Source organism: Heloderma suspectum, chromosome 2 (genome assembly GCF_057233095.1).
Source record: "Heloderma suspectum isolate Gila_16-S chromosome 2, 16-S_ref, whole genome shotgun sequence".
In the NCBI taxonomy this organism is placed as follows: Eukaryota; Metazoa; Chordata; class Lepidosauria; order Squamata; family Helodermatidae; genus Heloderma; species Heloderma suspectum.
This window is the reverse complement of record NC_139459.1, coordinates 23823216-23837997: the sequence shown is the minus strand read 5'-3', so window position 1 is coordinate 23837997 and position 14782 is coordinate 23823216. Positions and strand designations below refer to the sequence as shown.

The 14782-nt window shown below is 42.2% G+C and overlaps 1 protein-coding gene across 5 annotated transcripts in view; it reads right to left on the bottom strand.

Moving 5' to 3' along the window:
• MALT1 (MALT1 paracaspase) overlaps positions 1-14782 on the bottom strand; it is a 61922-nt gene that overhangs the window by 11109 nt on the left and 36031 nt on the right. For all 5 annotated transcript variants that reach the window (XR_014787519.1, XM_084832993.1, XM_084832995.1 and 2 more), the window contains 5 exons: positions 11995-12172; positions 10167-10241; positions 8484-8611; positions 5146-5295; positions 215-372 (listed from right to left, as the gene is read on the bottom strand). Coding sequence is in view for 4 of the 5 variants with exons in the window: in XM_084832993.1 (XP_084689119.1) it covers positions 215-372; positions 5146-5295; positions 8484-8611; positions 10167-10241; positions 11995-12172 (689 nt within the window). In the remaining variant the exon portion in view is untranslated. The remainder of the gene's footprint in view (positions 1-214; positions 373-5145; positions 5296-8483; positions 8612-10166; positions 10242-11994; positions 12173-14782) is intronic.

The following is a 14782-nucleotide window of genomic DNA, read 5'->3' as shown; positions in this document are numbered from 1 at the left end:
TCAAGGTTCTAATAAACAAAAAGTAGATCCCACAAGTCTGAGGTCTGTCCAACCCTAGTTTAACAGTAATAGGGCTGTTTTTATCCACAATCTCCAGACACCAAATCACACAATTAGTGTTTTATGTTCAATATATGTATTTTTATCATCTTTTAAAGATTTTTTTATCAACTTCTAAAGAACAAATCCATGCAAACTTCTGACATTAACTTACAAGGGGAAAATCTGTGACGTAAGCTTTGCAAACAGTTATTTCCTCTGGTTTCTTTACTATCCTTGTGTAGACGATCATGACATTAGAGAATTCTGCTGCAAACCCAAGCTGAATTTGAACGCCACATTTAAACCGAAGGCACATACTTTCTGGAAGTTCTAGAAATAAACACATTTTGATTATTTAAACCGAAGGCACATACTTTCTGGAAGTTCTAGAAATAAACACATTTTGATTAGTAGTAGAATTTACCTCCCCTTCATGGATCACTGCCTTGTTGTGGCGAAGGGGCTTGCGTAACTCAGTGAAGCCATAAGCTATGCCGTGCAGGGCCACCCAAGACGGACAGGTCATGGCAGAGAGTTCTGACAAAATGTGGTCCACTGGAGAAGGAAATGGCAACCCACTCCAGTATTCTTGCCAAGAAAACCCCATGGAACGTATCACAAGGCTAAAAGATATGACGCCGGAAGATGAGCCCCTCAGGTCGGAAGGTGTCCAATATGCTACTGGGGAAGAGCAGAGAGTATTTCCAAGTAGCGCCAGAAAGAGTGAAGCGGCTGGGCCAAACCCGAAAGGACACTCAGCTGTGGATGTGTCTGGCGGTGAAAAGAAAATCCGATGCTGTAAAGAACAATATTGTTTAGGAACCTGGAATGTCAGATCAATGAATCAAGGTAAGCTGGAGGTGGTCAAACATGAGATGGCAAGATTGAACATCGACATCTTGGGAATCAGCGAACTAAAATGGACAGGCATGGGCGAATTTAATTCAGGTGACCATCATATCTACTATTGTGGGCAAGAATCCCTTAGAAGAAATGGAGTAGCACTCATAGTCAACAAAAGGGTGGGAAAAGCAGTACTGGGGTACAATCTTAAAAATGATAGAATGATCTCAGTACGAATCCAAGGCAAACCATTCAACATCACAGTAATTCAAGTCTATGCCCCAACCACTGAGGCCGAAGAAGCTGAGGTTGATCGGTTCTATGAAGACCTACAACACCTTCTAGAACTAACACCAAAAAAAGATGTCCTCTTCATCATAGGGGATTGGAATGCTAAAGTAGGAAGTCAAGAAATCACCGGGATAACAGGCAGGCATGGCCTTGGTGTACAAAATGAAGCAGGACAAAAGCTAATAGAGTTTTGCCAAGAGAACATGCTGATCATAGCAAACACTCTTTTCCAACAGCACAAGAGGCCACTCTACACATGGACATCACCAGATGGTCAATATCGAAATCAGACTGATTATGTCCTTTGCAGCCAAAGATGGAGAAGCTCCATACAGTCAGTAAAAACAAGACCTGGAGCTGACTGTGGCTCAGATCATGAGCTGCTTCTTGCAAAATTTCGGCTTAAATTGAAGAACGTCGGGAAAACCACTAAACCGTTCAGGTATGACCTAAATCATATCCCTGATGAATATACAGTGGAGGTGAGGAATAGATTTCAGGGATTAGACCTGATAGACAGAGTGCCTGAGGAACTATGGATGGAGGTCCGTAACATTGTTCAGCAGGCAGCAACGAAATCCGTCCCAAAGAAAAAAAAATGCAAGAAAGCAAAGTGGCTGTCTGATGAGGCTTTACAAGTAGCTCACGAAAGAAGGGAAGCGAAAAGCAAGGGAGAAAGGGGAAGATATACCCAACTGAATGCAGAGTTCCAGAGAATAGCAAGGAGAGACAAGAAGGCCTTCTTAAGTGAACAATGCAAAGAAATCGAGGAAAACAACAGAATGGGAAAGACTAGAGATCTCTTCAAGAAAATTGGAGATCTCAAGGGTACGTTTTGTGCAAAGACGGGCATGATAAAGGACAAAGAAGGCAGGGACCTAACAGAAGCAGATGAGATTAAGAAGAGGTGGCAAGAATACACAGAAGAACTATACAGGAAAGATCTGAATGTCCCTGATAGCCATGATAGTGCGGTCACTGAACTTGAGCCGGACATCCTCGAGAGTGAAGTCAAGTGGGCCTTAGGAAGCATTAGTAACAACAAAGCTAGCGGAGATGACAGTCTCCCAGCTGAGCTATTTAAAATCCTAAAAGATGATGCTGTTAAAGTGCTGCACTCAATATGCCAACAAATCTGGAACACTCAACAGTGGCCACAAGACTGGAAAAGGTCAGTTTACATTCCAATTCCAAAGAAGGGCAACGCCAAAGAGTGTTCAAACTACCGCACAATTGCGCTCATTTCACATGCCAGCAAGGTGATGCTCAAAATCCTACAAGCTAGGCTTCAGCGGTATGCGAACCGAGAACTACCGGAAGTACAAGCTGGGTTTCGAAGAGGCAGAGGAACTAGAGATCAAATCGCCAAAATTCGCTGCATCATGGAGAAAGCAAGAGAATTCCAGAGAAACGTCTATTTCTGCTTCATTGACTACGCTAAAGCCTTTGATTGTGTGGATCACAACAAACTGTGGCAAATTCTTAAAGTGATGGGAGTACCAGACCACCTTACCTGTCTCCTGAGAAACCTGTACGAGGGTCAAGAAGCAACAGTAAGAACCAGACATGGAACAACCGAGTGGTTCAAAATTGGGAAAGGAGTACGACAAGGCTGCATATTGTCGCCCTGCTTATTTAACTTATATGCAGAGTACATCATGAGAAATGCCGGATTGGATGAATCAGAGGTCGGAATTAAGATTGCCGGGAGAATTATCAACAACCTCCGATATGCAGACGATACCACCCTAATGGCAGAAAGCGAAGAGGATCTCAAGAGCCTCTTGTTGAGGGTGAAAGAGGAGAGTGCAAAAGCTGGTTTGAAACTCAACATTAAAAAAACTAAGATCATGTCATCTGGCCCTATCACTTCCTGGCATATAGAAGGGGAAGAAATGGAAGCAGTGACAGATTTTACTTTCTTGGGCTCCAAGATCACCGCAGATGGTGACTGTAGCCATGAAATTAAAAGACGCTTGCTCCTTGGGAGGAAAGCTATGGCAAACCTAGACAGCATAGTAAGAAGCAGAGACATCACCTTGCCGACAAAGGTCCGTCTAATCAAAGCTATGGTTTTCCCAGTAGTAATGTATGGCTGTGAGAGCTGGACTATAAGGAAGGCTGAGCGCCGAAGAATTGATGCTTTCGAACTGTGGTGCTGGAGAAGACTCTTACGAGTGCCCTGGACTGCAAGGAGGTCAAATCAGTCCATCCTAAAGGAAATCAACCCTGACTGCTCATTGGAAGGACAGATAATGAAGCTGAAGCTCCAATATTTTGGCCACCAAATGCGAAGAGAAAACTCCCTGGAAAAGACCCTGATGCTGGGAAAGACTGAAGGCAAAAGGAGAAGGGGACGGCAGAGGATGAGATGGCTAGATAGCATCACGGATGCAATGAATATGAACTTGAGCACGCTCCGGGAGAGAGCACAGGACAGGAAGGCCTGGCGTGCTATGGTCCATGGGGTCACGAAGAGTCGGACACGACTGAACGACTGAACAACAACAACAACAACAAGAATTTACCTGCTCTCCTTTAAAGTTAGCTATGCAAACTGTATCTTTCCTCATACTTATTAGTCATTATCTACCCTACAATTTCAGAATTTATTTTAGTAGCCAGAACTACTATGCATATTTACAGCTGTTACATGGAAACAGATTGAAATCAGTCTTCAGGACTTCCTCATATATCTTGCAATAGATCTTCACCTCCTAGCATCTACACACTGTTCTCCTTTCGCTCACAAAATATGAAGTTACTCACTGAAAAATGCCCCCTTCTTGCTTCACTTCTCAAGCAACCCCCTAAATGAATTGCAAGAGATCGTTAGCAGAGCAAAAATCAAGAGAATTAAAGAGGGTGGGAAGTTGTCTCTCACTTTTGTTGTTGTTGTCACTAAGCAAAAGCACTAAAGTACGTCATTCGCTGCAACACTACCAGGTGGTTCACATGTTGCACTGCAATTCCTGGGTTCTTTAAATTATAATCCCAGAGATTAGATTAGCAAAGCGATGAGACTTAACCTAAAATGGGCAATTGTTGGGTTAACTCTGGATTATTCAACCCAGAGTTTCTGGGTTTGCATATCACAAAACAACTCAAGAATGGGCTGTTAATTGAAAGGGGTTGTTAACTGAAAGCAGAAACAAGAAGCAGGCAGGAGGCAGCACACTCGTTGCATTACTCACCCCCAGCAATTCCTGGGTTTGCTCCAGTGGCTGATCTCTGGCATTAGAACTGACAGGACCCAAGCTGGCTAACCAAAAAGCGACAGAGCATGGGCAGGTAAAAGGGGTGGGGGAGGGTTCAACTCTTCTCACCTCCCATATTTTTCCATATAAAAATTAAAATGTGCCTACCTCCATCTCATTTAGTTTTGCCCTTAAATATTAAAAACAATGTGTTATATTAATTATTATCAATCGAGTGCAATTCTCCTAAGCCTTGCTTAAGCCAGGCTAAAGCAGAATGAAGACAATTTTGCATGCATTTTCTCTGATGGATAGGCAATAAATACACAGCGCAGACAGTTGTTTTGCCAGGGAAAAAAATCATAATACAACTATAAAAATGAGCAAATGTCAATCTTCTAGTTGCCTTTGAAAAATCTTGTCCTACATTTTAAAAGAACTTTTTTTACACAAAAGTTTGTTAAGAAATGTGAAATATTCATGTGGCAATTGATCTGGAAACAGAGAGTAGAATTAGAAGGGTCTAGCTATAGGATAACATATGACTGGCCTCTCAATAAGCTAGGGAAACGAATTGCCTGGAGAGGTGGTAGCATGTTTCCGTTCATCCAATTTACTTTGTTTTGCCCCCGTTCTACCCACATTCCCTCTGGGCAGTTTAGATTCAGATACATTTGAGACAGCTAGCTCTATTATTTCAATATATGCATCGTGGGTCATGAGGGGCTACAGATTAATTAACTACAACAAGGTAATTCTGTATTTACTGTACCATGAGCTTTTGCCCACTGTAGATTCCGTGCCAATGACTCTGCTGAGGTTACTGTTTGCTGAATAGGATCAGTTAATGCTCTCTTCTCAGATAAACTGCTGCGAATCTCCAAAGCCTGCTTGCCTTTGGTAAGGTGACACTTGCCCATATCTAAAAATAAAAGATACAAATCATTTTCTAGGAATCAAAGCTGCTGAAAATTCTAATTAAAGCACCTACATTCTAGCAGTGCTATCACGTTGCTATGGTTATAACTGTGTCAGTGTTTCCATGACAAACTCAATTTCAAAGGAGCATTTAAGCCTGGCTGTTCAAAATTCAGTACAGTCTGGAACATACTGTGCAAGTTCTTTTGCATGAGAACTACCCCCACTCCCCACCGCCAACACACACACACCCTTAGCACTCAGTATGGCTTAAACATTTCTTAAGCATCACGACAAGTTTCTTGCTCAATATTTTTCATCATTTTTCTCCCATATGCACACAGACAAACTCACCAGGTTTGCACAATCACTGCAGCCCACTGTAACGTATTCATTTAAGCCATGGTGGGTTGTGGTGCGTGCTGGCGGCCATTTTAAATATTCAACCCATGGCAGGGGTTGCCATGGTTTATTGCGTCATCTGAACCTGGGTGGCAGGAGTTGTTTGAGCAATAAACAAACCTCAAATAAGCCATGGTTTTTGCCACGGTGGGCTGCGCTGTTCATGCAAACCAGCCCACCTTCTCTGTTCATCAAAATCCTGCCCTTGCACAGACATGTATTTTTAGCCCCACATTTTATTTGCAAGACTGTACATTTCCACTGTTTTACTCCACAGCTAAATTTTACGGGTATTCTTTTACAATAGTAGTCTTTTTTCTTTTTCTTTAGATTATCCATATATCTTCAGCCTCAGAACTGATATTGTTAAATAGTACCAATGCATTTTTGTGAAGTTTTGTATTCCAGATGCTTTTAAAATTTAGTTTCAGTGTTTTCGGAACAAGCACCTTCCTTTTTACATAGCTGTCTTTTTTGTAAGGAAATTCTGCGGCAGTAGGTATTTCTTAAGCATGGTTCCTGCTATAACGACTTTAAAAAAAAAGATATACTTGGCTACTATATAAGACACTGCCTTAGTTAGACCAATGGTCCACCTTCTCTAGTTCCATCTGTCCTGAGTGGAAGCAGCTTTCTAGGGTTGTGGAAGGAAATGAAGTGCACCTTGAAAGAAAATGCCACCATTTTGGATGCACCCATCATGCTGTGGAAACTGGAGCCAACATGATGCATCGATCCACACTCTCTGCCCCACTTCGAGGGAATAAGGATGTACTGAGGCTACCTGATCAGGCTGCACTATATCTGACAGTCGGTGGAGTGGGGAGGGAATCCAAGAAACATCACCATTTCCCAGAAAGCACAGTCCCATCCCCAAGTGACTGCACAAATGAAAGCAAACTTTCAAATGAATAAACAATTTAAAGTCTCTAAAACAATAAAAATGAAGTCCAATAATTATAGTTATATATCACCTACAGTATATAGATTGTTTTTTAAGACCAGTCTCTAGCTGTGCAGTTCAGGATGCAGAGTTAACTGTAGGCCTCACTGACTTACTGACAGTTGCTTATGGGGCTGCTGCTGACTGGTAACTGGGGGGTCGAGAGCAGAATCCTGTGACTGTTGCTCTCTTTCCTGGTCTTTTCTCAGCCTCCTCAGGACCTCCCTTTTCTGTCTCTCTTCAGTTGCTTTAGAACCTTTCTTCAACAGATCTTTCTCCTCTTCTCTCCTCAGAAGTATCCTCAGAACCTTTTTCTCCTCTCTTTTCACAGTCCTCACAGAATCACTCTCTCCTCTCAGAACCAACCCTTCTACCACAGCTCCTCAGGGTCCAAAAGGGTTGAACTCGAAGCATTCCACCAGAACGCTCCAGTTCCCAGGGTTACAGGGGAGAAGAGAGAATATGTCCCCGTAGCAGAGGCTTTCTCACCTGATTCAGTCATGCATACTTAACTAGTTGCAACAGAAAACAGATGTGCAGCTAAATGCAACTTCCGCTGAAAGAAACACAGTGCATGGGGATGACTGAGGGGGTGCATTTCCTCTTCAGAGGAAGAGCACTGGGAGAGCTTTGACTCGGCTCCAGATCTGACTGGTGACATGACACTGACATCATGTTCTCTACACAATCACCGATTTTCTGAGATTATGCAGTGAAGAAGCCCTTTCAAGCAAATAAAAAAGGAAAGAAGAAATGGCACCGAAGTAGCAGCAGACCAGGGGAAGCAAAGGCTGTGAATGGGTGCAAAAAATGCACAAAATACCAAATGTAGGGTTCCCCCACCCCCACATAAACCCTTCCTCCCTCCGAAACAGCAACCTTGGTGTCAAAAAATGGAAGCTCATAAAAATCCAACATGGCACTAATAATAATAATGCCCCAACTGTTTTGGTTTTTTAACCTGAAAAATTGGCTGTGATTTTGAGCAGGAGTGACAGGTTGTGACATGCCCATTTAATCCTCTCCCCACCAGCATTTTCCCACTGCAATTTCCTTGTTCAGTCAGTTCAGTTTTCACCCCTGGGGTTCCAGATGCTTATTTAAAATGTGTATCTGTATGCCCATGTGGTAAAAAGCAGCTTGGGGGGCAATTCTCAGCAGGAAAATAACTGGTAAAGAAAGGGTTAAGCACACATGGACACATATACCCCTTCTGTACAGCTGCTCTTCAAAATCTCAGCTTGCCAGGGCTGCTTTTCAGTTGCTTAAAATGAAACAGCAAGCAGAGCAGTGCAAAGTGAGTATTCTACATTGAGCTACTGTCCCTTATCAATTGCAGTTCCCCAGTGGCTCAGGTATGTTTATGCCAAGGAGCAGATATTTTACTTCTCATAGGCCTGGTTCGCACATATCACTAACCCACAGTATGGGTGGTTGAATTCTGGGTTGCTGCAGTGTCTGAACATGGCCTTGCTAAGAAACCCTGGTTTGTTAACCATGAACAACAGAAAGAGAACCCATGGTTTGTTGTTGGGTTGTGCACTCTGGGTTGTTTACACCATGGGTTGTCATTACATATGAACCCCAAACATGGGTTGTTTTGTCAGGCTACAGAGGCGGCAGGCAAGAGCAGTCAAAAAATCCAGCCTCTCTACATGTGAGTACTACAGCGCTACAAAGGCATTTGGGGTACAGGAAGGGAGAGGGTGAAGGAGGAGGGAAATGAACAACCCAGGGATAGAGAAAACAAACCATAGTCGTCTGCCAGACAAACTCTGGGTTGGGCAACAAATCATGGGTTAAATAAACCATGAGCTACATTATGTGTGAACCAGGGGCTCTCTTACCTTCAGCTACACCATCAAGCAGCACAGTAATCTTCTTGTCCTCTAATAAACGTTCCTTCAAAAACTTCATGAAAATCCCATTGGCTAATCCAGACTGTTGAATTTCAAAAGCTTCTGCTCCTTGGCACCTTTAAAATACATAAACAACAACAGAACAGAAGTGTAAGGTGGGTGGAGAAGTATCATTATAGCTCACCAGAATAAATACAAATATGAAAAAGCTGCTGTATTTTTTTTTAGTTAGAAGACACTGAAAATTCAGTTCAGACTTCACAGTAAAGTGTACACATAAAGTATATGTATACAAGATTTTTTTACCCATTTGGTAAGTGTTACCATTATAATTCAAGGTCTCTATTTACATACATTTGAGGTCTAGAAATATTAATGTTCATTCACAAATCTAAAATAAGGTCAGTTTGCCAGGAAACTCAATTTGTCTGGAAGCAAATCTTTACAGATTGTTAAAGGAAACTCCTTACATTTCCCAAAGTGACACTTCCAGTCAGTAGAGTAAATGTGGCTGAAATCCTGTGTACGCTTACGTGGCAGTCAGGCTCACTGAAACCAGAGGTTTTGCTTTTGAGCGCACGCTTAGGACCGTGCTGCAAGAATATCGGCGCAACTGATCACAAGTGCTCAATGTTATCAGTGAGTCTTAGAAAGCATGTGGTCAGAAAATACATAAAGGGGCTCACACACAACCCCTCATGCATTCAACGAACGCGTGAAGGGTTGCTGGGGTGTGCACCCCTGCCACTTCTGGTGGCTGTGCACGTGAAAAGGGTCTTTATGTGTGTGCCAACGTACATGCATAGAGCTTATCCCCACAGAGGAATCCTGGGCCAATCAGGATTCCCCCTCGCATGGAGGAGCTCTATATGTGTAGGATGGTATGTGTGCCAAAGGCACAGACAGCAGGGGGCATGGGTGCAGAGTGTGTCGACAGCAGAGGTGGAACAATGAGGGTTTTGAGAACCAGTAGCTTCAGCGGATAGAGTTTGGCCTAGTTGCCGGTTCTGTCTCTGCTGTGGATTCACTGTGTGGCCTTGAGAAAAATCCCCATTCTTTCTCCTCAATTTTCCTTCTGTAAAATAGGAATGATAGGCCCTGTTCAAGGGTTATACTCAAGTGAGAATTATCAACCTAGCATGTGCTCTTCTCTGCACAAGAGGGAGAAGACAACTAATGAAGTGAGGCATACCAAATTTATCTAAGTGCAGTATTTTCCTCATCACCCAATCTGCCTTTAGAATTGGGTTTTTGAATAGGTGGCCAAGGAGATCACTGCACTCAGATAAACATGACACAGCTCAATTCTTTTACTTTCTCCTGTGGTGAAAAGTAAGCAGAGAGACGCACATATACCTGAGACTCATACCAGGCTGAAAGTCCTATCCAGGGTCAGTGCCTGAAAAAAATACCTATTGTCTGTGTACAAGACTGAAATGATCATGGTGAAGAAAGAAAGTTATTTTATAAAAAAAAATGAAAGTATGGATATTCATGAGTCTAACGAACCCTTGAAGCTACATGTGGCTGGAGCCACAAGCAGTTGTTGTCCTTAGAAAAAGAGATAATACATGGACAATGGATTAGTTCATTAGAAGTTACTACATTTTTTCAGTGTGTGTTTTAAAGACAAATAATTCAAATCTACACATTTAAAATTATTATTCTTACGTGGCATATCCAAAAACAATGTTAGCTGTAACCTTCAGGGCATCCAAGATGAGAACAGTATTGTCGTATTCATTCCTTCAATAAACACAAGAATCAAAATCAGAAGAATAGTGTGAATCTGGGGCAAGACGAAGATACTGATTAAAAATCAGTGTTTTTAAATATCCAAACATTATTTATTTTCAAAATCCTTCTATTTATTCTGTCACTTCCTTGACACAACCCATCAATGGATAGTTAAACAGAATTGCAAACTGATTCTATCACATTCATGAGCCACTTACACACCACATTTCTATGAAAGGACAGAGGGAGACGAAGAGTCTAGTCCTAAAGCACTGGTGGGGAACACGTGGACCTCCAGATGTTGCTGGACTGCAACTTCAATTAACCAAGTTAGCATAGCCAATGGTGAGGGATGGTGGGAGCTGCAGCTCAGCAAAATCGGAGGGCCACACACTCCCCATCACTATCCTAAAACATTGTCAGGGATGCAGGACTAGAACCTGAGACCCAGTCATGAGAGCCGCTTGGTATGAAGATCCAAAGCCCTCTTCAAGCTAGTGCAGAAGGGAGTTTCCCAATACTGAGTCATAGCACTGACATTAAGTAAGTGGTTTATTTCATTTGTGCCTGTAATGGTATTGTAACATGCCTGCTGCTATCTCTTGCATTGCTTGATATTTCAACTCACTTCGTGTAACACACTTTTTTTCTCCTCCTCCTCTTGGTACTCAGGGGGTTGGATCCCAGCTTAGCTATGCTTAGAGTAGACCCACTGAAAAGCTTATGCCACAATAGATTTGTTAGTCTTTAAAAAAGCAAAGGTAACCATGTTAACCATGAGAAAAAATCCAGTTTTTTTTGTGAGACTTGGATACAGCAACATGAATGTTAAGATTATGGTTGGGCTATGGATTTTGGAGTTAATCTAAATTAGGCTAAAAGTGGTGATGCTATTACAAATCACTCAAAGCCAGATGGCTTGGACTCTGGCACACAAGGTCTTTAAAACTGTTTGTTGTGGCCTATCTATCCTGTAGAACAAGTCAGAACTGGACTACATCTTATACTTATCACATGAAAAGAAGCTGGGCTCTGCCTGCTCACAATTTTAAAGACTAGACCCATAGGCAAGGAAAGCTGGGGTGGTGGAAGTGGTAGTGGAAGTCACACACAAACAGAGGAAAAGGCAGGATATAAATGTAATAAATAAATAAGGAGAAAACGTCTCCTCTCTTTGCAGCTAGACTTCCCTAGCAATTGGGGGTGGGGGGCCGAGGGAAAATTAGTTGAGACAAGAGATCACCTACAAAAAATGTCAGCCTGTCACTCTGCCTTCCCTGTCAATATGATCTCAAGCTTTCATCTGTTGAAAGGGGGCTTTCAATGTTCTGCACAAGCAGCCCAGCTCTGGTTGTGTATGGTAATCAAAACAGTATTATATTTGCTGCATAATTTTGAAGTAAGAGGCACAAATCCCTGGGCAGGAAGAAAATAATTCTTATTTGAATCAACATTGTCTGGACAGGGACATTCTCCTTTCCTCTCACAGCTCCTGCAGATTGATTCAACAGTCAAACATGACTACGCAGCAAGTTTATTTCATTCCATATTATTTTGCTTTTGCTTTGAACTCCCAAATCTGGAGAAGAATCCTAAAAAGACTGAAAGGTTGTGTGACACTTGCGTACATCGAGTTGACTTAATAAAAGATCATCTTTCAGCTGTTCAATGGGTTTATTTTTGTAGCGCCAATAGAGCTGTGTATCTTGAGCTTTGATCTACCAGGGAGTGATTCTTTAAAGTGATGAGAGCAGTTTCATACCTTTTCCTGCACATATCCAGTAAAAACACATTTAGGCCAGTATCCTTTTCTTGCATCAGTTTGAGAATGTTTTGTACACACAGACAGTTTGCAGCTCGGTAAGGATTTGGGGCATCAATAGGAACCATAAAACTGTTACCATAGTTTTCATAGCCATGGCCAGCATAATATAATAAGCCTGGGGAGGAAATAAAACACACATTTAAAACAGAATTTAGCAATGATACTAAGCCAAATCAATAATCTAAGTTACAAAACTAACAAGCAGTCAGTCAGAGTATACAATACTGAGTCAGATGGACCAATAGTCTGGCTTGGTATAAGGCAGTTTCCTATGTTTTTATAACCACACTTGTCACAAGTGGGGAAAGCCTGGTGCCTTAGCTACACTCTTTCTGTACACACTAAAATGAAGAGACAGAGACAGCAGCAAATTTGTTATTTTGCACTTTGTATTTGAAATATTATTTTCCTGGCAGCAACAAGCTTACACAACATCATGCTAAGCATCATGAGTATCTGGAACAGGGACTGCTGCAAGCCCTCTTGGATTTGGAACTGAGCCCACAAAATGTTATAAATCGCTAGTGATTTGTACACAAATAGCATCTTCTACACATTCCACCAACATTCACAAGGTGCTACCCAGAAACTGACAATTTTATTTATTTTTAAAATGTATAAACCACCCTTCAGCCACAACGAATTCCCGTAATTATATTGATAAAAAGAAAAATATAATAAAAAGAAAAATATACAATATAGTAACAAGCAACAAATGAAATTTCAAGATAAGACAATGTAAAACAACTAAGAGCTGGTCCATTTTGGGCTATAAGAATGCAACTGGGGAGTTCTAGCACTGTGAATGAGCATCATTCCCAGTGTTACAGCACAGACTCAGGCCTGAAGATACAGGTTATATATACCCATAGATAATCGAGTCCTGCTCCAAAAATGCCATCACAGAGGCTCAGGATGAGCAGCTAGCACTACCTCTGCAGGTGGCAAAGTATTCCCTGCTCTAATGTAGTCTGGCCCAACGTGGTGCACCCCAGATGTTTTATCTAGATCACAACTCCCAGCATTCCTGACCATTGGCCATGCTGGCTGAGGCTGATGGGAGTTGGTCCAAAACATCTGGAGAGCACCAGGTTGGGGAAGGCTACTCTTTCTCCCCTTGATGCCCTTCAGTCTTCTGCACTGATGTTCATCTATTTAAACAAGTAAAGGAAGCACAACCACACACACAGACATACTGCTGGGCTCACACAACACAATAACCCACCCTCAAGGGTTGAGTATGGGTTGTTGTTGAACTATGGATTGTTGCTGAACCATGGGTTATCGTGTTGTCTGAACCCAGCTGCGCTAACAAACCATGGTTTGTTAACCACGAACAACCAATGAAGAGAACCCATAGTTTGTGGTTTGGTTGTGAAATATGGGTTGTTTGTAGTTAACAAACCATGGTTTGTTAGTTGCTGACATGTATGGTATAAAACCATGGTTTGTTAGGGCGGCTGGGTTCAGACAACACGATAACTCACGTTATTGTGTTGTCTGAATCCAGCCAGTGTGTCTCTGCTTCTCCACTGAACAATATAACTTTGAAGCAACTGATAAGAAAGCTCTTTAGGGTGCAATCCCATGCATGTTTACACAGAAAAAAGTCCTATAACTCCCAGCATTCCCCCTGCAAAAAAGTCCTATAATTTCCCAGCATGCTGGCTGGGGAATGTTGGGAGTTATGGGACTTTTTTCTGTCTAATCATGCATAGGATTAGACCCTTAATCATTTTTTTTTAACAGGTGAAGGCTTGTATTGGCCCCAGGCCTGTAACCAAGTCAACTGTAGTTCTAGAGGGGCCTAGAGACCCATAATGCTTTGCTTTAGTGCATTATTGGTGCAATTTCCTTGCTAGTGGGCCTCTGAGCATGTGAGATGAGTCAAAGGTCGATAGTGCGGCCTCAGCACATTCCATACTAACGAAGGCTAGTATCTTATCAGGGCCTAGTATGTGCCTGGGAAGTGAGGCTATGTTTATGCCAAGCTGCAGGTGTCTATGCTGAGAAAGCGCCGACTGTTTTCCTTCTGAACAAGCACTGTTAGTCTATGCTAGGAATGAACGCGAATTAATGCTTGCTGCTGTCATGCTGCCTCACTGCTGACATGTATGGTATAAAACCCATTTTACCCCATGGCTCTGGGTTCAGAGAAGCTGTCTGATCCAACCATTGGGTACGCCTGTGTGCTGATTGTACTCAATAAAGTACTCCTTGTAAGTAAACCTGGATCTGATTTATCACTATCTTGGCACCTCTAAATTAAGAGTTCGAAGCCTACTGCAGGGGCAATACAAGGCTATTTTCTGTCACTCCCAGGGAAAGATGGCAGCATTTTATTGACTCCAAAGAGTCCATAAATGGATATGTCACTGCAGTTTTAGATGTGGAAAGAATGTGTGGATTCTCATGTGTCATCATTAGGAACTTTTAAAATATTTTGTTACAATGGAAAAAGAAATCAATAAAACAAAGGTAAATGCCACATACTTTTCAAAGCCTGATACGTGAGCAGCCGCAAGTGTACAACTGCAGCTGACCCAAATGTGCCTGACAAGCTACTGCAAAGAAAAGGGAATGGCAAAGTACACTGCCGTCAGAAAGTCTGTGGGAGCTTTTGCTGTTCCAATAAATCTTTCTGTCATTGTGACCCTTGGCTCAGGCATATACAGGGCAAAAGGCATTCTGAATGCCAGATCAGCGAGCACTAAATGAATCAAAC